The sequence below is a fragment of the Pogona vitticeps genome, chromosome 4 (genome assembly GCF_051106095.1).
Source record: "Pogona vitticeps strain Pit_001003342236 chromosome 4, PviZW2.1, whole genome shotgun sequence".
In the NCBI taxonomy this organism is placed as follows: domain Eukaryota; kingdom Metazoa; phylum Chordata; class Lepidosauria; order Squamata; family Agamidae; genus Pogona; species Pogona vitticeps.
In genome coordinates, this window is record NC_135786.1 from 172,733,665 (window position 1) to 172,761,653 (window position 27,989).

General features: G+C 37.9%; 1 protein-coding gene across 5 annotated transcripts; it reads right to left on the reverse strand.

Annotated features, from left to right (window-relative positions):
* Nucleotides 1-27,286, reverse strand: C4H18orf63 (chromosome 4 C18orf63 homolog). Of its 5 annotated transcripts, none has more exons than XM_020801822.3 (13): nt 27,155-27,286; nt 23,662-23,823; nt 22,695-22,773; nt 20,192-20,248; nt 15,243-15,354; nt 14,263-14,304; nt 12,677-12,753; nt 10,279-10,388; nt 9,198-9,294; nt 9,024-9,100; nt 7,235-7,418; nt 3,987-4,994; nt 1-2,178 (listed from the first exon to the last, which is right to left on the reverse strand). In XM_020801822.3, the coding sequence occupies exons 2-13, from the start codon at nt 23,793-23,795 to the stop codon at nt 2,125-2,127; spliced, it is 2,031 nt and encodes a 676-aa protein (XP_020657481.3). In that variant the 5' UTR covers nt 23,796-23,823; nt 27,155-27,286; the 3' UTR covers nt 1-2,124. The 5 variants fall into 5 exon arrangements, with proteins under 5 accessions (XP_020657481.3, XP_020657479.3, XP_072854851.2 ...); XM_020801820.3 differs by lacking the exon at nt 27,155-27,286 and adding an exon at nt 26,941-27,123; XM_072998750.2 differs by lacking the exon at nt 27,155-27,286 and adding an exon at nt 26,213-26,851.
* Nucleotides 27,287-27,989: the final 703 nt, after the last annotated feature.

Genomic DNA, 27,989 nt, shown 5'->3' on the forward strand with positions numbered 1-27,989 from the left:
TGTTTAGAAAAAAGTAACGTATTTTATTAATGGAAAAGTTAAAATAAACCACATAGGCTATTTCCCATCTTCTAAAGAAACACTGTTGACTTTTAATTTGATTTACCTATTTATGCATTGTAATTATGTCATTCTAATCTGCAATTTAGCACTATCATAAAGTTATGCTGAGAACATATTATTTTGAGAGAAAAAGTATCTTCAAAAGCAGATTGGAACGCTTAAAATAACTATTTATTCTCAGGAAAGTTTCAAAAAATTCTTCTGTGCTTTGTACTGTTCCTACAATAATAACAACAGAGTTTCAAAACAAATTCTTAGATAGGCAGAGAGTGGTTTAGATGATGTTGATGCAAATGGTTCAAGTGGTGGAGGGTTGACCCCAAATTTCAAAGTTTAGGTCCCCCCCCCCAGACCATGGACCATGCCTGAGAAGATTGCTCATGCAAGTTAGAGGCTACTATATTCAGAAACAAATATATTGGCCCTATAAATGGTTACTAGACCTAAGACAAAGCACAATTGTTTAAAGAGCTGAAAATATTTGAGAGAAGTGTTGTTTCTCAAATTTACATACATATTTATTTTGCTTTATTGTTACCCTTTGTCAAACAGTACTTTCTCATTTAGGAAACATTAAAAACCTGTAAAACCTACTTATCAGAGGTACTAATGAAATAGGTACACACACTACAAAGAGTGATCCCTCTTTCGAACCATGTCTCTGAAAAAAGCAATTGCATGTATCTGTTTCAGCATTAAGTCCCAACAATTTCAAAGGAACTTCACTCCAATATATAAGATTATAGCCCTAGAGTTGACTATAAATAACACACAGAATCTTAACATTGTGACTCTCTCTTCTTATGTATATAACTGCAGTATACAAAAATGTTTTCAATTCACACATAACCACAAACTATAATGTATTGTTTTCAACATGGGCTTGCCATGAACCTCAGATTCCCAACCCCACTCCTAAACCACAGCTAGTCTACAATCTGAAATATCAGACCAGATCTGCTCTATTTTACTGTTCTAGCTTGTCAGTTCGCAGTTTCTCCCACTTGACAAAGCAGTTCCAAACAAATCAAAAACTTTAAATCTCTTTCCCTTCCCATGGTGGGGACTGGAGACTACACAAGCCAGAACATCATACTTGTAACAAAGCCAATCCCAAAACAAAGGTACTTTGCTGTTACCACTGAACTGATAATGAAATGTAGTACCTGCGTGAAAAGACATTGGTTGTATGGAGCTTTTCAGTCAAGACACACATCACAGAATAAAGGTTCACACAGTATTTACCAAATGTTGGGTTATCAATCATCTTAAGAATAATAACATGGGGGGCGTATAATTAAGGGTACTGTATTTAGGCAGGAATAAAATATAGTACTAAACCATAGTTTAACATCTGTACAAGCAGAAAGGAATCTGAGCAAAATGCAGGCCTATACTTTGCACTCTCCTATATACTTACTGTGCAAATAGCAGTGGTGGCTGGTGCTCACTGTGATTGGGGGCCAGAAGGCAACAGCATCCAATGGTGGGCAGAGGCATAAGCAAAAATAGGTATTCACACACACACATGCACGGACGCACACACACAAAGACAACAGAAGTGCAAATGTTCACAGACAGGGAAATACAAAGTGCTTCTGCCCAGAGTAAAGAAGCAGGCTGGATGGCCTGAGAATATTCAAGACAGATGATTTGCAGAGGTGCTTTTCTACTTGTGCACCTGGTGCTAACCTACAGTCTATCACCATTTGCACATTCAGAGTATGGGAGCTCCAATTAATGTTTCTACCTGCAATATCTTCGTTATTAATTTTAATGAAGAGAAATGGTTAGTAGAACATGCATTCTTTTGTACACCCAGATTAATTCAGGTTTTTCTGCATATAGAGGATTGTTTGCATGCTTTGCAGATCTGTTTGTGTACTAAACTGTAGTTAGGCTCTGGGTTACAGTGAAATAAAACAGGAATATGACTGCCTTTATAACAAAGGAATGCAACTCTTGCCACTTTTGTTTAATTATGCTAGTAGTAAAGGTAAAAACAGTTACTGCCGACGTGCCTCTTTCAGTACCTCTAATTCTTCTCCATCTTTATTCATTTTATGGCTTATTGGTTCTTGGTTTCTTGAGCTTTGGATAGCTTTCTCCTTCTTCCTGCCAGCAAGTTAAAGCATTAAAGCAAATTACATTTACATTTAAGAAAACTAAAAGCACTTTGTACTGCATAGCACTCAGCCAACAGCTACACTAACAAATGTCATTCCTACCTATTACATATTTTATGTTGAAACACTGAGGAACACATTGATGAAATATTATTAATTGATTACCATAATATCTGACATGATCTGTTCTTTCGAATTATAACTAAAAATCAGCAGGTATGTTTCCAGTCACAATGCTGAAGAACTTTATGTACTTTGCTATAGTATTCTAAAAGGAAAACCAATGTTTTAGACAAAATTACAACTCCAAATGAAGAAGTGGAATATGGGACTGAGAATGGGGTCTATTTCAAAAAAGGGGGGGGAAATGGTTTAAAACAACTGGTTTAAAATAGTGATGGTTGGAGCTATAGCCTCCAAAGGTAGAAATTTCAAACCACTTACCAACCCTGATGGCTTGATTATGAATGGAAGAGAATTGGAGATAGATAAGCAGGGCAGGTCATATATTTCTTGAGGTTCCTAAGTGTTACAAAGTTTTGCTTGCACACATCTTTTCACTCAAAATTTGTTAGTATCATGTAATCTACATCCACATTCATAAATGGAATTACCCTGTAAGGCAGTGGTTTCCAACCTTGGGTCCCCAGATACTCTTATTTTATAAGTCCCAGAAATCTTGGCCAAAACAGCTAGTGATGAAGGCTTCTGGGAATTTTAGTCCAAGAACATCTGGGGACTGAAGGTTGGGAACTACTGCTTTAAGGACACAATGCCATGATCAAAGACAAAACTAAGTAATTTATTCCATTTAAGAAAACACAAAACACAGTGGCTGAAATCCAGCAGTAAGCTGCAACTTATATTTTAATTGCATTTTAGTTGTTTTGTCTTTTTATTGTATTTTAAATGTTGTAAGCCGCCCAGAGACCTTGGGTAGTGGGGGCAGCATATAAGCTAGCTAGCTAGCTAAATAAATAATAACAACAACTAGAGTAGGCTCATTGCATCAGTGGGGATCCGGTAAGTCAACTCATCTGTAAGTTCCACTGCTTCAATGAGACTACTCTAGTTGTGACTTACTACTGCATTTCAGCCAGTGTCTTAGCCACTAAATATGAATTCTGAAGTCAATGTGATAACTTTGCAATAACTTTGGAAGGAAAAGACCAGGACCAAAGCCAATTCAAGAGGAAATAATATATCTAGGTATTTCGTATACCATTTTCCTCATAGTGAAGTTCTCCACCCAAGCACTAACCAGTCTGAGATTTGCTTAGTTTGAACTACAGCTTAGAAAAATTAGAGTGGTTGCAATGACCAGATAGGTGGGATATAAATAGAATAAAAATACTTTTTGGGGGGACGACTTTTAGAATCTTTCAGATATCATAAGCTAATCACCATGCTGGCTTCAGGGATTCTGGAAGAGTTTGCCCATAAACTATGTTTTCTAACCTCTGAAAAGTTTTACATCTCTATGTGTACTCAGAGCATTCTCCATTTGCAAACTTCTTTTTGCAGCCCTCAGCTGCAACAATTAAGCATATTTGATTCCTATAGGTCACATAGCAACCATCTACATTCTGAGCCAAGTACATGTAAGATCACATGGGGAAAGCAATACAATTGTCAGAAACTGCTGACTGGGAATTGGCAGCACAATTAATACTTACGAAGTGTGCAAAGAATTTGATACAACAAAATGCTTGTTCCTTCTCACTTTTTATACTTCTATGTTGAAATTCTCTGCTCATATGCCTTAAATAACTGTAATACCTATATTATTTTCCATACCTGTAGAGAGCTAAATTGCAGATGGTGGCAGGGTATGTTAGCAGTATCTTTATCAGGTCTTACTGATTCTTTTTGACTTTTTCCTTTTTTAGCTTTATTATGTACTGATCTGTAAGGCTTAAATTTTGATTCTTCTGTTGGACTTTGCAATTCATCCTGAAATATTCTGACATTTTTCTCATTTACATCTGGATGAGACATGCAGAGATGGGATTTCTTTGATCCAGTACTCCTAGCATTCTGGCCTGTGCTGAAATTTGCAGGTTTATTTATATACTGATGGACAACTGATGCATCACACATCGACTGATCACTAGCAAACACCAAAGAGGAACTTTGTCTTCCAGATTTCATTTTAGTCGAATTTCTATATGAAACTATAGTTTTAGTGAAAGCACAATTTGGCAGATATCCGTTATCCTTGTTTTTCTCTTTCAGTCTGTGCTTAGTAGATTTTGCCTTGCTTTTTCCAATCTCTATCTGAAGAACAGTTCTATAATTTCTTGAAGCATCATGTAATGGTTTATTAAGCTGAACTGCACTGGACTTGGATACAACTGATTTAGAAGCTGTATTAGATTTCAATGGCTCATATTGTGAAATATTTAATTTTTTCTTTCCATTGTTTTTTTTTGTCATTTGCCTATCCGTAAGTAAGAGTTTTCCTTTGAAAATGGGTATTACTCTAGTGGAGTCTCTCCTTAAAGGATCTTTCGAAAATTTGGAAGATTCATTTGAGTTCAACATCATTGTAGATTTTTCTGATTTCTTCCACTGTTTCTTATTATAGACACTGCACCCTACTTCTCTAGTGTTCTCATCTTCAGCTAGTAAATGCAGATTAGAGAAAATGCCTGTTTTTGGCTGGTTGACTTGAAGCTCCATCTGGCGGCTGTTTTCTGTAGCACATGATGAAGGATTAAATATATCCTTTTTGGGCATTACTTGAGTTAAAGTTACCTTCCAGTTTCTTTTTTCAGTGAGATTAGCTGGTTTTGTGTTTACATCCTAAAACAAGAGAAACAAACAGAACAATAGAGCTACATTATATATCAATGACTAATTTATATACAGTGTGTTTTTATAAGGTGTGATATTTTAGAAGTAATCATCCTGTTTCACATGTCACACATATAATGCCTAAGTAAAAAAGGCAAACATAATTTACCAGATCTCAGCATCACAGAACATGCTATGACTTTCTTACCCACAACCACAGCCTGCTGGTTTAGATGCAAAGAGGAATGTAGAAAGCAACCTGGGATTATGTATTGACAATGGAAGACTGAACTGTGAAAACAGATGTTGCAATCCTTCCAGATACAGGAGCTGCCAAACACTCTCAAAAGCGCTTACACAAGAATATCCTTAAATACTTCTCATAGTGAAATAAGTAGAATAGGAATAACTTACACTCATGTTGGACACAGATATCTTTATCCAAACCTTTGTGTTACTCACTTACAAAGAGAAATTAGAATGTTTTAAGTCATGCCTCCATTACTACATTTGCTCATGCAAGAGCCTCTCACTGCAGAAATAGGACCATCATAGCTAGGAGACCAAATTTTGTCCCAGCGATTGGTCTGTGAATAAGCACTTGCAGGGAGCTTGCTCCTCAACCCCTCTCTGGCAAAAAAACAAAACAACATTTGTCTAGCCAATGTACAGGTATTTGCTTCCCCATCTTTTCAAATTCCTCCTCCTTTTTCTATCATATTCATTCTATTGTATCTTGGGAGCCTAATAGCTTAATAGGGACTAATTTATTATATGTTGGAGCTCATCGACAGAGATTTTGGTCAACTCTCCTTCCATCCATCATAGTGGTATGGCATACCGGTGGTGTCCAAGTACATAGAGCTGAAACTAGTGTGAACAAAATGCATGCAGAACAACCAAAAACAAACAAAACAAAAAACCTTAGTTTCATTTTTTTACACCATTGCTGGATAAGGGTGCATTTTTGCTCTGGTTTGCTCCAATTCAGTGCAGAATCTGTTCATTTGGACTCTAGTACTGCACTTCTCCATGATGATCCATGCATTTTGTATGTGTGTCAATGGTTATGCTTCCTTATGGTCATTTTTCGGTGGGTCAATATCCGACCCTTCCCACCCCATGGGCAGATAAAACAAAGACGGGAGGGAGGAAGCAGAGAAGTAGGCAGAGAAAGGGTGAAGAACATAAGCCAAACGGCTGGTTAAGTCTGTTCTGTGATGAGATGTCAGGGAACAATTCCGGATGTACACAAACAGGTGGGACCAGGAAACTTCAGGGCATTCCAGAACATCCAGCAAAAGTTTTGCTTCTCGTGTGTGGACAGAAATAACAGAGTGATCTCTTCAAATCTGCAACAAAAATGCAACAACCCAAGAACAACCAGAGAACCACTATCTGGGTGAGCCCTTAGCAGTAGTTAGAAAAGAGTAGGTGCTATAGAAGAGTTTAATAATATTGATGGCAGCAAGAGCAATATCTGCCTTCCCAAGTCCCACTTTGTAATCAGATGAATTTGGCAATCAACTTTACAAAGGTAAATACAAACTTAAAGAATATAAACAGGATGCAATTTTCTCTCCTGATTTTACAGCATAGGCTAATCAATGTATCTAAACGTACTTGGAACAAACATTAAGAACTGGTCTCTGGGGCAGATATTACACAAATGTAGTTACAACACTGTAGAACATTCTGCCCTCCTGTACTCAAGCTCTTTCTTGTTTGCCTTTAGTAGAGAAACTACACTGAGCCCAAGGTTATGGTCAGTTGCAATCCTTCATATAAGCACTCTCAGAATTAACAGACAAAACTAAATCAACCCCATATAAATATGGCAAAGACTAATCTCTCACTCCTCACTCAAAGCTATAATTATTATGCCTTGCTGTCTTACAAATACTGGTTTCCACAGAGAAGTGACTAGTAAGCTAGTTAGAGTGGTCAAAGCTCTTAACTAACTAGAATCATGTTAGACAGAAAAATATTGGCAGATATAGCAGCACTAAGGAAAAGTATCACAAAAATTAGAAAGGCTGATGTTTGCCTCTGTATGAGTGCGGTGTAACTTCTAGTTGTTCACGCTCATATTCTACTTTTTCAGATACTACACTGGTTAAAAAAGAGGTTAAAAAGTCTTCTCATACCATAGCAAAATAAACATCTGCTCCAAAGTTCTATCAAATTATATGAGCATAAACAGAACATCTCTATCTTATGTATGTAATTAAACTGTTTTTTTTTTTTACCTGAGCAGAAGACTGTGTGAGATACTTTGTGGCGTATAATGCTTTACTTGTCATCTTCAGAGGAAACCCACATATAGAAGGAATTATATTCTTCAGATCAGTAACAAAAGCATTTAAAACACCTTCTAAATCTACTCTAGGAAAGTATTCCACTGGTCGGCTTCTGATGCAACTGAAAGGATATCTGAATGTGTGTTAAAGACTGAAATTTATTTTTTTAGAATTTTCTGTACAGAAGTTACAGTTTTCTTGAGCAATGTGGATAAAAATCTTCTGATTATTAAACACAAAAGTAGACAACTATATGACTGCACAGAAAGACTCATAACTGTTAAAATTTTCACAGGTTATCACTTCAAAAATCAGCATGCCCCTGGGAAGAAACAGTATTACCATTTAAACATTTTATTCTGGTATAAATTACTATAGATAAAACACTAGTAAGTTTTGTGCTGTGGCTCAAAATTTTGCTGCAGAGTGTGTAGTAAGGGAGTCTTGGTCGGAAACAAGTAGTTTGATGTAAAATTCATCAGGTCTCCCTGGATATCTGAGAATGCTTGGGCTCAGGAGGTTGGTGCGTAGATCTCTATAGAAAATACAGTACAGTAAGACATGACCTACATTTTCCACTTGGCCGTCATTACATGGACACAGGCAATCCGAGATAGGTATATGTTGAAATCTTTCCTCCATGAGCTTAGAGGGTAAAACATTAAGTCTCGTTAATGTGAAAGCTCTTCTGGTCTTTGTTGACATTGTGCTCGTCAAATATGAAGATATTGTAAAGGCATCATTAGTAACAACACTGTATTTGCCCGACTGGCTCATATGCTCTTGAAGTTCTATGTCCCAGGTTCTTTGTTTCAGTGCTACTTTAGCACCGACATGCCCCATCTCCAAGAGAACGTTGGTGGAAAAATCCATTTGCCTTATTTCTTTTGTAAGTTGTAGTTTCCATTCTGATTGAAAGGAGTCAAAAAGTGACATCTGTGCCAAGCCTTCTGAAGAAAAGAGAAGCTTTAGCCAGTAATTAAACATATGGCGCATGCTTTTATGGCGATTAGGCCAGACTCCAAACGAAGGACTGCATTAGGTGTACAGGGGGGTACAGTCAGAATAGATCTCAAAAATTTGGTTTGAATACTGAGAAAATCATGTAAGTTAGGTCAGCATACACAGTCCTGATTGCACGTTTATATTATCTTTAAAGATAATGACCATAATCTTGTTGCTTAGCGTAGTAAATCACACTAGCATAGGCCCACTGAATCAACTCCTCCTCCAGTGGTTCAAATGGGCCTACTCTAATTATGACTTACTGTGTTAAAACAAGATGGAGTTACAGTAAGCCCATTTGAAACAATGGAACTTACATAGAGGTGAACTCACCAAATCCACATTGATCTAATGGGCCTACCCTAGTGTGAATTACTGCGCTAAGCAACAGGATTCTGGCCAGTGACTTATAAATAAAATTAGAATACATTACAGATATTCATATAAGTAATAATAACTATTTTTTGTACTAAATAACATGCTTGCATGAGTGGTATAGTAGACAGAACCTGAAGCAGGACTCAGGAGACTTGCATTCAAATTTGCGCTTGGCCAATGGTAAAATACTCCTTGAACAGCTCATGTAGCTGGAAAGCCATATTACGGTTGCTATAAATTGGAAACAACTTGACAAACAAATAACAACAACAAAACATGCATGCAGGTTGCATGATCTTAGGTAAGAACCAGAAAAGCTAAGCACGCAAAGAAATTTAAAATAAGTAAAGGATACGTAAAGAGCTTCTCCCCTATCAATTTGAAGTAAATACTGCAATATATCTGAGAATCTTCTGGCAGAATATAGCCATACTGTAGACAAAATATATAAGCAGCATTGTTCAAGGTAAAGAATTTGTTGTGCATGAAGTGACAGACAATGTTGAAAACAATCCTGTGCATCTCTTACCAGATTTTCCCAGTGCAACTTCAAAGCCCTGTATGACTCAAAGACAGAGTCAGATGGTATCACGTGACTGATGTTTATGATTTTGCCCATTTTCATACTGCACAGAGGTAAGTACAGTATAGTATTAATCAAACACTATATAAAATATAGATATAAAAGAGTAATACAGTAGTAACCCATATCCTATGTATCTTATGTTTATTTGCAGACAAGAGGAAATTATGGGTATTGCCAAATCTAATTGCATCTGTTTGAAAAGATACTTGGTTCCGGGCAAGTGCAAGGTAGTTGCACAATCAGGAGCACGATCAGGGATGTGATTCCTCCTCACCAATTAGTAACAGTAAGGTCTACAGTTACTTTTATGCATGTGTAAATATACAATAGAATTCTGGCCAGCAACTTCCGTGTCAGATATGAGGTGGACCAGAAAATCCAATTATATTTTCATACCAATGAGCCAGCTACACTACTGTAAGCAGTGTAACTTCATTTGATCAGTAAAACAGCTGATTATTTTGGATGGAATAACTCATAAACTGAACTGCCATTGTCTATTTATAATTTTGCATCAGAAATTTCTGCTAAAGCATCTTGGAACATCTTTTAGTTAGCCACAGGGGGAAAAGGTGACAACATAGCCTTTACGTGCATGAAACATAGTTGGATACACTTTTTAATGAGGTAAAACCACATGTACCTCATCATCAGGCAGAAAAAGATACAACCCCCACCACCACCACCACCAATGGAGTGAGGTGTTCCTCTGACCAGAATCCATGATAGGACAAGTCAAGTAGATGTAATAGTTTTCCTTTGGAAAATTGCAAATATTAATATAATACATGAAAGGAAAGTTTTGGAAAGCATAAACATAAAAATGAATGTAAACTGTGTTTATATATGCTACAGTTTTAAATTCCTTGCTTTTTGAATTTCTTTTAACAGAGATGAAAGTCTCCGTTCCATTTTGATCAAGAAGAATTCTCTAAAGTTCCCATTGGAACTTTACTTATCTATATTGCAAGAAAGGTTTTGTTCATGTCAGTATAACTTCTTGTCAAAAGATAAAAAAACATACCTTGGCAAAACATAGCACCAGTTACTTAAAATAGAATATTTTTCAATAACTGCATTATCATCAATATCAAATCTCTTTAAGGCATTTGTTGAAATTTCAAAATCCTCCAGCTAAAAATAGGGTGAAAAAATTGATATAGTGATTTTTCAAAGGTATTCACAAACACATAAAGCAATTTTATGTATTAAAATAATTAAAATTCTACGGAAGGAGCAACTGAGAAATATGTCCAGAAGGCACATTATACCTAATGAACTCTATTTATTTTGAAAATTCCAGGGAGCAAGGGAGCAGTATTAAGGCAAACCAGACAGTAATGTTAGTACATTCCTGGGAAGGTAACCGAAGATAATGTCTTCCCCTTATATTTAGCTTGACCCCCCAATTAAAAAAAAACAGCTTTTTTTGTCACCTTAACCAATAGTACATTTTACTTGGCATACATTTTCAGCACACTTCATCAGATGTATCTCATGCACTTACTTATTTTGAAGTATAAACACAATTGCTCCAATCCCACAGAATGAATTCTGACCTTGGAGAAGGAGACCTATTCCTAGATCCCTTGTCCCTGGCTGCCCAGAAAGATCTGCACCCCGCCACTCTCCTATGCTGGAGCTCCAATGTTGGAGAGGTAGAGAAACCAAAGGATCAAGAACATTCTGCAGCCATGGCAAGGGAGGCTCTGTATAGGCAGTACCCAAAGTCCACCTATCCTTCTGCATGCTCCCAACACAGGGACATATTTAGACCATGTCTGAAGCTGATCTAAATGATTTATCTCCCACGAAATAATGTCTCAAAAAAATTGCACAGGAACAATGGTAAATGTTGCTCTTCCCTCGCTTCTGCCTGAATAGAAGCAGCCTGGTAGGGCTGTGGATATGTCAGAGTGATCTGAATTCACAGTACGTACTTGGATTCAAACATGTTGCTCAAGATTTACAGCAACTGTGTTTACAGCAACAGAGATTATTACTATGTGATTACATAATTGTAAAAGCATTCTCCTCTTCTCGCAGGCCCCCTTCACATACTTGGACTCATACCGGTTGCAACCTATTGCATCACAGAGGGCCTCCCACAAGGGAAAAAACGTGCACAATTGCTCTTATGTGTATGGAAACATCAACAGTATTTGGGCCAGAAGCTTTACAAAATTTCATAAGCTATGTTATGAAATTCATATAATGATTCTAATCACTTCATCATGTGAATGTAATTGTTTAAGATTTAAACAGTAAGTTAAAAGGTTTTTAGAATTGGAACTGATCCTTGACACAACCTGAAATGTGGAATACATTTTTTAAAGTGCACTAAAATAAATATATATTTAAAAGAAATACTGTGGATGAAGTCAAATCGTTAGTCTCAGCTAGAGTAGACCTAATTAATGAATGGGTCCTGTTAAGTCAATAATTACTGAATGGGATCACATTTCTTTAGGAGGCCTATTCTAGGTAGAGTAGCAAAAGAATATTGTCTTCTAAAGCTAAAAGTAGAACATGCGTATGTTCACTTGATTCACTTCACCCCATTTAATGAAAAAACAAAGAACACTTGTCACTGCTGATGTTTTCAAGCAGTGATAACCATAACCCATTACTCAAAGACCACAATTTCAAAACTTTAGTGATGTTTGAAACCTAGACCTTTCCAACAGCATCCAAGCTGATAATGGTGTATACACTTGGCTGTGTGCATAAATTATAAGAATTAAATACATATATACATATACAGTGGTGCCTCGCTTAACAAGTGCACCGTATAGCGATGTTTCCGTATAGCGATCCCTTTTTCGGGATCGCTATACGGAAACATACCCAATCTTCGCAATGGGGAAAACCCGCATTGCGAAGATCGGGTATTGCGGCGGCCATTTTGGAGCCGCCGAACAGCTGATCGGCGGTTCCAAAATGGCCGCCGGAAGCCCGGAAAGCGAGGGCAGGGCGCGAAAACGGCTGCCGGCACCTGGAATCCTCGCTGAACGGGTAAGTAACGAAGGTATTGGAACGCATTAAACGAAGTTTAATGCGTTCCAATACCTTTCCCCTACCCGTTTAGCGATGATTCCGTATAGCGAGGGTTAATCCGGAACGGATTAACCTCGCTATACGGGGCACCACTGTACATACATACATACATACATACATACATACATACATACATACACACACACACACACACACACACACAAGTGTTGGGCACGACTTAACAACTAAACAACAATGTTTTATTGCTCAATAGCTATCAATAGCCTTCATACTGTATGAAAAAAACTTGGGGTGTGGCTCAAACATATGGCAGACACACTCCTAGAACTAATCAGAACAAGCACTGTGAAGTAGCCCTTAGCTTCAACAAATCTAGTAAAATACAAGTCTAGTTACTCCTCTACCTCAGGTGGTGGCAGACGTATAGTGTACACTTCCACACTGATGCAGAGCTGGTTGTCTGATATATTGATGTCCATAGCTGTAATAGAAGGCACAATATCCACTATACTTATACAGTATTCTATTTTTAGCACATGTACATGGAATCAAAATTATTCAGATTCATTTCACTGCAACCCACAATGTTTACTACCTAGCTTCTACCACTTTCCAAGGAGGCAGTTATACTAGTCAGTTTCAACATGCACAGCAAAAATAAAAACAAAATCAAAAAGGTTAGGGCAACTTAAAGGCTAATTGATTTATTTTACTGTGAGCTGTTGTGGGTCACAACCCTAAACTGTATCTGAGGAAAAGGATTCTGATCCATAAAAGCTAACATGGAAATAAATCAGTTGGTTTTTAAAGTGCCCAAACTCTTTCATTTTTATTTTTGCTCTGTAACAACTTGGTATATCAAAAAGGTTAACAACTACACTAAACAACTAAATCTCTTGCTCTGACAAGAGTTGTCTGCATCTCCTATGGTCTGAACTGTCAATGAATTGAATCCATGATTAAGGAAAGGCTAGAGACCAAGAGGATCTGTCACTGTCGCTATACTTTTCCTTGCTCTTAATTGATGTTTTATGTTGGCGAGGTAGCCTAGGATTGCAATAGTTACACTGGTGTAAGCTTGATTGTAGTCATGACCCCCATGTTTAGAATACAAGACTATTCAAGTTAGCCACAGAATCACTTAGGCTATACGTACATTAATTAATTAATTGTATCCTGCCAAGTCAATTCTGACTTATGGCAGCCTTTTTTAGAGTCTTCTGGCTAAAGAGAACTTGGAAGGGGTTTACCATTCTCTTCTTTGGAGGGCCCTTGGGACTGTGCAGTTTGCCCAAGGCCCCACAGGCTGGCTGTTCTGAGATGCACAGTAGGGAACTCAACTGCCACCACAGCAAGAGACCTAACTCACTAAGCTATCCAGCCAGCTGAACCAATGGCTGAAATCCAGTAGTAAATTGTAGCTAGATTAGGCCCATTAAATCAATGAAAGCTAATGGGCCTATTCTAGGTGTGACTTACCACTAGCTTTTAGCCACTGTTTTCCATAGGTTTAGTGAAACCTATGGAAAACTGCCCCCCTTGCAGTTTGTAGCACTCCTGCTATAGCAAAAGTAACAAATTGTGCAAGGCAAACAAAGCACAGTTTAAATAGGTAAATCTATAGTGACCCTGCATTGCAACGAAGAAGGGAAAAGGTTGATTGAGAAGATGGCAGACCTCGATTTGGCCCAAACGTCTCAGAAAGGATTCTGAAACATTTTTGCAGAAGCAGAAATTGGAAAGCAGAGTTTTGGTCTTTTTTCAGTTATTAGGTCTCTTACTGTTTGACTGCCACATGGCTGTGGTCTCTCTATGTTATCTGCACCCATAGTGACCAAGGAACCAGGATTTGCCTTCGACGCATAGAAGTACAATATCCTATTGTACTGTACTATTTATCAATCACTGGCACATATAAACTTGCTTTGAAGTTAGGATAACAGGAAGTTCAAAAAGAGCCAAAAAAATTCTTAATTGGTACTATACTCACCAACAGCGTTTTGCTTTCCTCGTTGTGAGAGAAAATCTTTCCCTTAACAAATGAAATAGGTACATATTAATTGACATTTTGGAAAAAGGCATTTCGTACACTGAAGCATTTCTTAAGCCACTATAGGGAAAATGGAGGCATATGGTACAGATGTAAATTGAAAATCAAAATGTATACAAACATAAACATTATTATTTATGTAACTTCATAAAAATCTCTCACTAAACAAGGTACACAGAATTCAATAAAAACACAAAATATAATCCAGTTTAAATGCATCTACATTTCTCTATGATAGTTATACAGTTTAGAATTGCTTCCATTTGGCAGAGTCACTAGTCTTTGATTAACATTAATTTGAATACAAAACATATCATATAAATATTTTTAAAGACAGCAAAGCCAAGGAAATGTTTGGGTCATACTCATAGCTATGGTCCAGTGGGCAATCAAGGACAAAGAATCATGAACACTCACATCCATTTACTTTAATATACAAACGAACTTCAAAATGCTGTTTTATGAAATCCACTTGTATTTTATGCCTAGAGTTGAGGTGGGGCTGGAGGGGATCGCAAAATCCTAGCTTTTCCATACAGGTTATTTGTTCAGAAATATATATCCTGTCTTTCAGTATTTCCATTCCGAAGATGGCTATTTATCTAAATTCATTATAGAGTAAGTACATTAATGTGATAGTTAGAGAACCCTGATTCTCAAAACTGCAGATGAAGCGGTAATTCTAGCCTCAGATCTTACATTAGTGACTGCAGGCTTGGGTTCACATGATGGAATACTTTTTCAAAGAAGAAACTCACATTAACATAGAAAGTAACCATACAAGGAAGAAACTATATATGTGTACTTGTCATTCTGCATTGCTTGTTATTAATTTAGAGTCTAAATTAATAACAAGTAATGCAGACTAGCAAATACACATATATTTATGACACTATTACAGCACGACTCTGGATAAATACCTTGTATCAACAGATGACCAGCTTGGTTCCAATGGGGAGCAAGTTTAGTTATAAGTGAGTAAGAAAGACAGGTCTGAAAGACAGATGGGAGAACTCTCTCTGGCATTGCCATCTAAAAAGAAAAACAGACATTGCTCTTTCAAAACTCTCAAGCAGTAACAGGTGAAACACTGACCCTTTCTGAAACTGTTTTATACTGAATCGGAACACTAATACCTCTAGCCTGGTAAGAACGTATTCCAATTAGCTGCAGCTCTCAAATGGTTAATGGTCCAGCAAGATGAAGCAATAATTATCTAGGGGGCCATTGGTGACTGTCTTCTTTTAATAAATACCAAACATGGGACATACAGGCTGGGGTCACCCACACAAAGAAGGAAGGAAGTTAACCCTTTGTACTGATCCTGCTCACTACTGTGAGGCTATCATTTGCACTGAAAGGAAAGTTACCATCAGTACAAGTGGCAATGCCTCTCCCAGATCAAAGAGCAGCCACGGAGCAGCCAAAATCTGAACAGGCACTACTGTGGGACCCAAAGGTTAATTCTTAATAATAATCTTAGAACTGCAGAGCTGGAAGGGATCCTATGGATCACTGAGTCCAGACCATCACAGAAGCACAGTGGAGATCAAACTCCCAGCCTCTGGCTCCACCGCCGGATTCCTAAACCACTGAGCCTTCTCTTCCACCCTACTAAGACAAACGTAGATCACTCTCCTTCCATAGCTGCAAACCAACAAAAACATATAATGACATGAATGACTATTCACACATATAGTTTGGACTTCAAGCAGAGCTTTTCCTACTTTTGCATCCTATCCACTGATACTAACAGATGTGTGATCAATTTTCCATTCTCGCAATATATCACTTGACTTGATAATTATGGTGGTGATCTCTAGGCAGCAGCTTCAGTTTTTCAATTGGAAAGTGTAAATAATATATGGCAGAAAAAAAAGTCATTTGGCCAATAGGTTAAGTCAGACAAACATTGCCATATCAGTATTTTAATTAAGATATTCTAAAATACTTTTATTTAAACTGCACTGTGTTGTATTTAAATAATATAATGAGTTTAAGTCTATTCTAACATCTGAAATTTTATTGAATTTTTATTCAAGTTTTAACTGTATTCCAAACCAATGTGGCTCCCTATTCTGAGAGAAAGGAAGCCTATTAAACAAACAAACAAATACATCTAGGCAAAGAGATAGAGGTGGATGACTGGGAGACCAAGCCGTGCTAGGCAGCAACAACAGCACAGAACTAGCAGGGAGCACTGGAGCTGTCTGCACAGCCAGCAAAAGGAATCCTCTCACAAGCACTGTGTTGGCTGCTGTAAGGGCGATAGAACTGTAGTTGAGACAGTGGCTCTGGCCCTGATCCACCTCTCCTCCCTCTGCATCTAGCCTCATCAATTGACAACTGGTGCTGTTGTCTTCTCTCTTTCATCCATTGTGTGTAATTGCTGCCTAACAATAACAACATGCATCACATACACATCAGCTTAAAAAAATTATCTCACATGCATGTTGTTATGTAAAGTTGCTTCTCACTTATGGTGACCCTATGAATTAGTGACCTTTAAAGATCCTATCAATAACAGTCCTGTTTACATCTTGGAAGTTTAAGACCATGGCTTAAGTTAAGTTAGTCTATCTCTTATTCCATCTTCTTTTCCTGCTGCCTTCAACAGCCTTCATTTGTCCAGCATTATACAGTAGTCTTTTCTACTGTGTGTCATCTTATTGTAATGTGACCAAACTAAACGATGATAGCTTCAGCTTAATCATACAGTACTTTATTTTAGAAATATTCAAGTCTTGATTTGGTTAGCATCCATATGTTTCTCTTTTCTTTTTGTGGTCCACAGTTTCTGTAAAGCTCTCATCCAATACCGCATTATGAATGAACTGATTCCCCACCCCCTATGAGCTTACTTTAGTATTCAGCTTTCCTGTTCATACATAGTAATCAGGGATACCACAATATAGATTATCCTGGCCTTGGTCTCTAGTGATGTATTCTTACTCTTGTGTTTATGATATAGACAATCTTTAACTATTTCTTCATTGTTCTCAATGAAGTTAACTAAGTCTTCCGTAGCTTTTCCCTTCCTCGTGTTCAGCTGCACCCCTACTTCTGCAGGAGTACACCAAAGCTGTGAACCTGAGTTTTCAAGGAGACTATAATCCCATCTAACACAGGATGGACCCCTATTCTCCAAACTGCCTAATGACTGACCAAGAGCACTTTTGTATTGCCAGGGTTAAGCTTCAGTTTGTTCACCCTCATCCAGTCCATTACAGGTATTAGGCACTTCCAAAGTTTGAATAAAGTTTGCTAGAATAAGAATACTCAAACAAGATTCAAAGGTCACAGAACATAAATAAAAACTGCAACATTGAAACTGAGCACATATTTCGTCAACTGTCCATGATTCTGATACTTTATGTATTTTCTTCACCAAGTGAAGAAGTATCAGCAAACTTGGGAAAACACACACTTGGCAGAAATACAAATATCTCTCTCTCTCTCTCTCTCTCTCTCTCTGCGTATGTATGGCAGCTCTGGTCGGAATTGGAGATGTTTGAAGTGATAGGGGTAGGCATCTACTCCTGCTAAAATTATGAGCAGCCAGTCCTGGCATAGAGAGCTAATGACACCACAACAGTCTATCAGTCCATCCAAAGTTGCCACCGAATGTTGGGTATTGTTTTGAAGGGTTAGACAACCAGGGAAGTGAGGGGGGTGGAGCATCTTCGAGAAAGGCATGCGTGGAATTCTTAAGAGAAGCAGGTTACACTGGTTCTGTTTAAATTCAGACTGCAAACCTGACTCCAACTCAAAATGTTTATCTGTTATTTCTCACTAGTTATGATACACGTCACATTCCAACATCTTCAACTATCAGTAAAAGTGAAAAAGTTTTGTTCTGTGAAATTCTGATCCTTACTTAAAAAGTTAGAAAAGCCATAGTGATAAACTCATGCATGAGTAATCAAGATTGTAACATTATTACAACACAGTTTCCACATATGGCAATCATATCTGAATTTAATAAAGCAATATTATGCACTTACCCTGTAAAGGTAACAAAAGAATGTCTGAGCACTGAAAGTATAAAATGATATTCTGGCTATGTCTCAACATGTGCACAAACCAGTCCAACTAGTACGTACTTAGTCAATGACAAAGACTATTTAAAATAAGAAAATCAACAGCAAGGCTGCACTGCATGAGCTTCCATTTTCTACTATTCCATGTTCAGTTGTGAAAGTGTATAAATTGTATAAAGGTTAAGAATATATTTCTATTGCTAATTTATTAATACTAAGTAAATTAGAACTTAATAACAAGTGATTGAAAAACTGTGTAAAAATCTGGTCACCTGGAGGAGTACATATAATATTGTAATTAATTGTTAATAACATACTATTTTATACAGTACCTGGAGGGCTATACCAGATTTATTCAGATTGTCTTCATAACTATATAGTGAGAAAGGATCATCAGTATCCTTGTATAACCATAAAACCAATGCTAATAAATAATGATTTGCTAGACAGAGCCCAAGGCTTTCACATGAAGATAGGAATCTGAACTTCAGTTGTTTTAGAAAGATACAATGCATGAAGTTACTTCAACCTGCCATTGTCTCTACATAACTTATGCAAACTTTGTTCCCTAGTGTCATATTTTCTTGCAGACTTCACAAGGAATTGGTCCTACAAAGTAGGAATGTCATCATATTGTCTCCGGAAGAGCTCTAAACCTGTGGTCCCCAACATTTTTGCCTCCATTAGTGTGCGGGCAGGGATACGGAGGGAGCATCCGTGCGTGTGTGTGAGGGGCCGTGCATGCATGGGAGGGGCTTGCATGCGTCTGCACATGCGGGGGGGAGAGGAGATTTGTCTCCATGACCTGGTCCTGGCAAGGCCACGGACCAGGGGTTGAGGACCCCTGCTCTAAACAATATGTTAAAGTTTCAGCTACTTCCCACATAATATTCATACAATTTTTGTTTTGCTTTATTTAAATAAACAAAAGAGCTGGAGATACTCAGTGGAACACGTCTCCCAGAAAATAGCTACCTGTTCCACCTGCTCTTTGCAGTCTTTGTTTTTAAAGACTGGTACCTAAGGAGGCCAAAAGAGGTACTATTGGGAACCAAGCTTCTTTGGTCATGGCCCCTTCTGTATGGAACAAGCTACCTACAGAGATTCATCAGATGTCATCCCAATCTGTTTTTAGAAAGCTAATCAAGAGAAAATTATATAAAGCTGCCTTCTACACTAATGTTGAACTACGGACTTGAGATGTTTAAATGTGTTTTAATTCGTGTGATTCTATTTAAAGGTACTTCCAACTTGTGACAGGGTTTTCATTGTACACTGTGGGTTTTTTTTATGATTTTATTGTTTGTTATGAATCACCCAGAGAGTGTGGTGCTATAGAAGTGGAGATCTCTCTCTCTCTCCCTGCCCCAACAAATCTATTGCTTTTTGCCATTGGAATACTTTCCCCAGCCAGTAATACAAAAACAAAAAAAAGTCTCATGCTATTTTTGATGAACCATGTTGCAGAGAAGTTATGTCAGTAGGTTGGCTTCATGAGAGAGAAAGTACTGGAATTCACAAAGAAGTAAGGAAAAACAAGAACATTAAATCCATACCATAGCATTAACCCTACTGCTAACCCTAAGTGCACTGCGATCAAAAAATAACTCAGACTTCACTTGATACAAGGTTTTCTGTTTTGCTGCATGAAGTTTAAATCAATTGAGGGAGAAGTAGCAGTATAAAGGGTAAATATGCATTACGCAGAATGGGTTGGGATGAGGGTCCTGAATTCCAACGGCTGGTGATCAAAAGCAAGGCATTAAACTGCAAAGTTGTGTACATATTTGTAATTTAAATTAAGATTTTATCAATTTTTCATTACTTACTGTAGCTCCATAGCTTTCTATGTAGGCCTGAAATTTTCCTGATTTGTAGAAGGGTATCTAAGACAAACAAAATGAAAATGGAAAAGCTATGATAACGGATTTTCAAACAGGACACATATTATGAAAGGTCTGAAAAATTATAACTGAGCTCAGCCCTGTGGAGAGATGTCGACAAAGCCAAGACCACTGTAGTTTGTTCCACGGGCAATGACCACGGTCAGAAACAGAATAAAATGAAAACAAAGATGGGAAGGCATTCATGTTACCTATGACTGCCTCAAGTTCAGGGCGGAACACTTGAGGGATTATCCTAAAATTTAGTTAAAGGTTCCCCTTGACAATTTGTCCAGTCGTGTCCAACTCTAGGCGGCGGTGCTCATCTCCGTTTCCAACCCATAGAGCTAGCGTTTGTCCAAAAACAATCCTCCGTGGTCATGTGGCCAGTGTGACTAGACACGGAACGCTGTTTACCTTCCCACCGAGGTGGTACCTACTTATCTACTTGCATTTTTGCATTTTGCATGCTTTCGAATGAATGTAATAAAATAAAACAACAATATTTCTTGGCCCTACTTTCCTTCCTTCTAACATAAGTGTTCCCGGGTGGTGGTGGGGGGAGATACTACATTCTTTGCCTTCTATTTCTTGAGGGCTCACATCCATGACTTAGGGTAGAGTGGATGAAAGAAGGTATTGATTGCCCTAATGCCAAAATTGGTAATCAAGACTCTACTCACTCATACCACCAAAGCCACCTCTTCAATTGTTTGTTGCTAATTGTTTTTAACGTTTTTATCTCAAGTTCAAATTTTATACTATATTTATTGCAAACTGCCCAGGGTAGTACCTGAGCACTAATGGGAGCAATATATACAGTGGTGCCTCGCTTAACGATTACCTCATTAAAATGACGAATCCGCTTGACGATGAGGTTTTTGCAATCGCTTTTGTGATCGCAAAACGATGTTTTAATGGGTAAAATTCACTTAACGATGATCGGTTCCCTGCTTTGGGAACTGATTTTTCGCTTAACGATGGTCTGAAAACAGCTGATCAGCAGCTCTTAAATTGGCTTCCTGCTGTTTTTAGGACGGATTTTTCACAAGAGAGGTACCGGAAAATGGCTGCCCTATGGAGGATCTTCGCTGGACAATTAGGTATTTAGCCCACTGGAATGCACTGAGCGGTTTTCAATGTGTTTCAGTGGTTTTTCCCCCCGCTTGATGACAATTTCGCTCTACAGCGATTTCGCTGGAACGGATTAACGTTGGTAAGCGAGGCACCATTGTAAATTGAATGAATGAATGGTCTCACTACTTTTGTCTCAATTGGTCTTTTTACTTCCTGTCTTAGGGAATGGAATATATTTGGAAGTATGCTCAATGTCAGAGCATTCGAACCATCTATGAATTGTAACTGTGTTTGTTCTGGACATGTGTATCTAAACATAGGCAAACTACTTCAATATATTTGGTAAACCAATCCTCACAGAACTGCTTAGAACATCTTAGTTAAATCATGTGCTAGTGACCTTGGCCCTATTCTACTACAGACTGATAGGGGATTGGTAGTGCTTATGCAATATTAATATGCTAAAGAAAAATAACTGGTCCCAGATACAAATAATTACAAATAATAATGTAGGATAATTTAGTTTGAGAAAAGAACTGGTCTCAGAAGATATCCAGGAAAAAACAGACAAAAGATTTTAAAATACTTTACTTACTGAGGATATAAGACAGAGATGGGGAGTGATGAAGTAAGCAAAGAGATTGGATAGAGACTTTTGATTTCAGAAGATATGGAGGACAGAGAGGAATTGCAAAACACAGAAAGCAAAGAAAAATAGATTTAAAGATCACAACTATGTAAGCTGCCTAGAGTGGTCTTAAGTGACTAGACAGGCGGGATATAAAATAAATAAATAAATAAATAAATAAAATAAATATGTATCCATGCCCTATCTGGAAAATGTTGAGGGTTCAAATGCATGCAGGTGGGCATCAGTTGGAAGCTCAATAACCTGGAAAGGCAGAAGACAATGTTGACAATATACGGAGGGGACAGAGAAACACAGGGGAGGTTAACATGAATGGCAAGTTGGAATTCAAGTAATATTACTACTGTACATTAGGGCAGTTATGGGATTTGAAGATAGGAAATAGGAAAATGACTGCCTTTTGTTTGATCTATATTCTTTATTTCATAAGATTCTCATCAATAAATGTGTAATGAGTCTGGAAGTGGTTGGAAAAACTAGCATTATTTATACTCTCAGGAGGCCCCATGCCAAATAAATAGCAAATGGAAACCACTACCATGTCCATGGCAATAGAGCAGCTTTTGCTAAGAAATGTATAACTAAATTTGAATTTTGCCCTATGCAGCTATGCCTACACTTAGCACAAGTTGAGCCAAGGGACATATTTAAAATGGAAGCAGAATTTGTTCTCCTGATGACAGTATTGTAAAGTAATTACATATTAAAAGCATTATTACTTACCGTCATAACCACTGAAATTTGATTCAGTGTCCCAGGAACAGGTGAGGAAAGGACATCTTGATGAAGAAACAAGATCTGTCTAAGTAATTCATTTAAAAAAATGTTACAGGTCTTTCTGATTTCCTAATGGGATTGCAATCATCATAACCATAATTACTAAGATGTACATCCCACTTAAAGTACTTTGAGTAAGCCTGCTTAAGATCTTCCTATATGGTGGTGCATTTCTTACCATTTGCTGGGAATTAAAACCATTCATACTAATATTTGTATTTATTTATAACATAAGTTGTGAAAGGTAATAAAAATATCAACGTACAACATTGGAAAACATTTACAACATGAAATGTATAACAATAAAATTGTTGCCATCTTCAGCAGTCTTTCAAGTGTGCTCAGCAAAAATGGGGAGAAATCCAATGGAATTCGCATGAGTATTGACTTACCAAAGTCGCATTAATTCAGTTGGTCTATTTTAAGTAACTGAATTAAAGACAATTTAGGTGTTTGGCTTTGATTCCATACATCTTAGTACAGATAGTCTCACAGGAATGAAAAGTCAGTAGTAAATTAACAGGGAGAGAAAACATACATACATACACACACACAATGTCTACGTATGTGGGTTGATATTGTCTGAATTCCTAAGGATGGTTTCATACATATAGGTGCTAAGTGCTGCCTATTAAAATTTGGACTGTAAATAGTACACAAAGTGTCTGCATTCAGTAGAAGGAATAACACAACTTGGGCTAAAGTGACTCCCTCTCAATTAAAACAGAAAAGGAACAGTTGATTCCTCTGCTTCAGCAAGCAACACAAGGTGGATCCTGTCTCTGGCTGCAATATAACCATGGGTAAGTAACTTAATAATACATTATCTTGTTTTCATTTTTTTTAATGAATCAACTCTGACCTTAATCAGGACTGTTATGTGGCAATAATGCAATAAGCTTATTTCCTTTACCTGCACATCCTCCTCTGTGCTGTTCTAATTTCAGTAACCGCCAGCTGAGAACATACTGTCACCTTCACAGCACAAAGTTTTTGCAGCTCAGGTAGACGGATGAAAAACAGAGATTGGCGTCTTACGTCATTCATGTTATTTTGTTAACCACTGCAGAGTAACCTGGTATAAGAAAATAAACTGATCAGCAAAAATGTATGAGACTCTAAGATAAATTAATATTAGAACACCGGGCAGCTATGTGAACTATTTCCTCACAGCTATGCTGGCTAGGGCTGATGGTCCAGTAAAGCCCAGTGTGTTCTACTGATCCCTTCTAATATCAAACATGGGTAGCTACCGTATATACCTGCCTATTGGTTTGGAAGCAAAACAGGACTGTGCAAAAATATAGTAATATTCTGTATACACAGGCGAATAGTTCCTGTACAGGGAAAACTATGTATAGTTATAAACTACAATTTATGTACAGTTATAAACTACAATTTAAAGAATTAAATAAAAACAGCTTAAGAATGACCTGCAATGGATGGGGGAAGGGGTGGGGGAGATATGGGAATCACTCATTCTGTACTGTACAGAGAGGTGGAAGGAAAAGAAGAAGCCCAAATATCCTGCTTCCCAATCTCTAGAATAATTTTCAATACTGTATGTTGAAATGCAGCCTGTCCCAAACCTGAGGTTTCTAGTACAGTAAGGTAAAGCCAGAGAGAGATAATGGAGTCTTTTTCTCTTGCCCCTTCCTGAAATTACTCCCTCCCTAAAAGGCCTGCAAAAGCCTACAAAATGCCCTTTTCCTAACCCTGAAAAAAGAGTTTGCCTCTTACGGTAATTCTATATACTGTAGAATGTTCCTAGAACTACAGATTAACACTCTCATACTGTAATTTGCCAATGCAACTGTAACTGTGGATTTGTAAGTGGAACTTGAAAGTGGAATTGTAATTTTCCCTTCAAAAATCAAGCAAGTCTAGGTTTTTAAAGTATGTGACTTTTGCTAAGCTCTCGCCACACAATGGTATGGCATTGCACCTTCCACTTTCCCCATCTTTCTTGACTTTCATTCAGTTCTTCCAAAATTTTTGATGTGGCTGCTTCTTAATGGAGCTCGTAAGATCTCTCTAAGAGCAAGCTTGATAGGAACCTCTAGAATGGCCACATAGGAGAGACAGCAGGTTGAGAATGTGTGTGGCTGAGCTGTACATTTAGAGAGAGAGGAAGAGAAAATGGTGAAAGGGAGCTGGGAAAAGATATGAGCTGTAACATTTATTTTACTTAGGTCTATATTATAGATATGCTCCTGTTCCTATATTTCACTGTCTATGTATTTCTTATTTACTCTAAATATTTTGATCCCATTTTTTGTAAAATAAACTCTATTAATGATCTTCAGAAACATCCAACAGTTCATTCATTATTTTACATGGAATCCTACTACTGTAAAAGAATTTAACCACTGACCCCAGGAATTAAAATGTCAGATTACTGTCCAACAAACAAAAGCAGAAGCGACTATGTTAAACATCAAGCAATCCCTAATCCATACTGAGCCAGCATTATCCCTATTAAGCCAATCAAAAAGGCAAAAAAGCGTATGTTTTTTTCAAGAGCACAAAGCTCTTAATCAAACATAATCTCCAATGTCTTTAGATGTAATAGGAGGACCTGCTGGTATTTTTATGTGGCTTCATCAGGGTGAAATGGATTACTTCAAGTGAAATCTAATACCTTCACATCAGGTGATATTTGAGGGTTTTTAGAACTTTCCTTCATAATCTTTATTTAGTCACATCCCATCTTTACTCCAAAGAACCAAAGGCGCATTTGTTCTCCTCCTGCAACTTTATCCTCACAACAACCCTGGCAAGTAGGACCAGGATTAGAAAATGTGACAGGTCCAATGAATTTCATGTTTAAGTGGTGATTTGAAGTAAGGTTTTCTAAGTTCTAATTCAACACTTTTAGCCAGTACAGCATACTGGTTGTTACATATATCAAATAAGAGACAAAAGCAATATATGAACTATTTACTGACGTTACCCTGTTGCTTGCACCAAAACCTGCTCTGACAGTTAGTATTTAAACATATGACAAAATAATGTTGCATATACTGTAGATGACTGAACATTCCTATTATTATTTGCTTGCACTCATTCTCATTGTAATTATCACCACCGGTTACATTCTCACTAATAGTAATTACCACAATTTGCTGAAGAGTACTAGATGAAAAGCTTTGCGTGTTTTAATGTGTTGTCCTTTTAGAAGTTATTTCCTGTGAAAAACTAACCAGAGGCCTGGAAGGAACATTTATCTTGAGGCTGTGGCATGAAAGAGCTGTTGAAAATCCCTCATCCTCATTTCAGTATTAGTAAATGTTATTACAAAATTAGCTCTTTGACATTTATGCAAGCTTTTCCCTCATTATTTCCTCCCCTACCGTCTGTCCTAAAGCTGAGAAAAAGGGGAGAAAAGCTGAAATACTTGCTTGAAAATAAAAGCTGAAAGACTTGACTTGCTTGAGTCTGAAAATAAAAGCTGAAAGACTTGCTTTTATTTTCAGTGAGTGATTCACGGAAGTTTGGCTTGTTCTCCCACAAAGATGACTCTGAGGCAATCAATCTCTCAGTTCATGTATCACTTTTGCAACTCCTATTGACGATTTGTGTGTGATAAGCCACTGCAGAGATAAACACGACAGAGACAGAGGCATATGGCTGTAAATGAGTCGATTTGCACACACAACAGTGCTGACAATCCTTAAGCAAAAAAGAGAAAACATGCAGTGTACACGCGTGCTCGAACCGAGACGCTTGTCACAAACAATCATGCTCGTTTTGTTCTCGTAAAAAATAAAATAAAACAAAGCACATTCCCCTTTGCCCAGTTTGACTGCATTGTAAACACCAGGGCATCTTATGTGGATCTGAGTTGTGCTATGAGTAAATAAAAGCCAGCTTGTGGTGAACAACCAGTGTCTATGAAATGAACCGTCCTAATAAGAATTCTAAGTATATAAGTACAGTACTTCGCAGTAAAATGTCCTCATGTAACAGCAGCACTAGGCACAAAGTGAAGGACAAAGACGCCGAGCACCTGCTGCTGGCAGACAATTTCCAAGAAAGATTGCCCTGCGGAGGCCTGAGGGAACTCTGGGACGGTACAGACTGCGAGCGGCCAGGGAAAAGAAAGAAAACGGATCCAAATCGCGAGGGGTTTTGCTCTTCGACCTGACGAAGAGAAGGAAAAGCAGCTCCTTTACTATTACACGTTACTCACAATGCTTAACCTTTCCACCCCTTTTCCTTTGCCCCCTCGTCTTTTTTGCGGGACAGGACCGCAGGAGCGCCTTTCTCACCCCCGGACTCGGTTTTCCCGCCTTTGGATTGGAAAGGAGGAAAGCTCGTGACGGGGGCTCACGGCGGATAGTGGATAGTCACTTAATTTAGCAAAATGTTCGGTGAAACCTTTCCTTGCATTTCATGAAGCACACCTCTGGAGTTGCTCAAATAGTCTGTTGAAAGAAGTGAAAGAGAGAGGCGTTCCCTTTTCCACCGCCCAGCAGCACGTAATGACCTTAGCCCCAAAGGACCCGCTGAATCTTGTCTTCCGACGCTACGTTCAAAGTACAGTCGCTTCAATGCACTCTTTTGACTTCGAGTAAGAGTTCAGCCTTAATTCAGTCATCATCATTTTAGGATTGCAGAGCTGGAAGGGACTTTATGGATAATTTCTCTTGATCAGAAGTCATTTGTTTAGTCTACCCATAAAGTACTTCATTAACAGCACATTTGAATCGGGTTTTTTTTTTTAATTATTATTATTTATTTTATTTTTATTTATTTTTGGACTTACATACCGCCCCATAGTGCTACAAGCACTCTCTGGGCGGTTTACAATTTCATTATACAGGCTACACATTGCCCCCAGCGAGCTGGGTACTCATTTTACCCACCTCGGAAGGATGGAAGGCTGAGTCAACCTTGAGCCGGCTACCTGGGATTTGAACCCCAGGTCGTGAGCACAGTTTTAGCTACAGTACAGCGTTTTAACCACTGCGCCACGAGGCCTCCTTCCTTGTCTAGCTTTCACCTCTGGTATATAGCAATTGGGAATATGTACCTTAGGTGGAATGGTCTTGGTCTTCAGTGCCATATCTGTGAATTTGAGAATACTGTATTTCCTGGTTCTATTATAGATGTCCTTGCAAGCCTCAGGCTTCTTGTCTGACAAAGTTAATTTATCCTCAGAAGCTCACACTGAAATACAACATTTCAGATGCTAGTATTAATGGCCTTGAGTTCTGAGAGAAAAAAAGAAACTCATGC

Coding starts and splice junctions, on each gene's coding strand:
- C4H18orf63 (XM_020801822.3), bottom strand. CDS start 23,795: ATGAATGACGTAAGACGCCAATCTCTGTTTTTCATCCGTCTACCTGAG. Junction 9,295..10,278: donor TGGTGCTATGTTTTGCCAAG/GTATGTTTTTTT, acceptor ACCTCTGTGCAG/TATGAAAATGGGCAAAATCA. Junction 7,419..9,023: donor ATAGGGGAGAAGCTCTTTAC/GTATCCTTTACT, acceptor ACACACATTCAG/ATATCCTTTCAGTTGCATCA.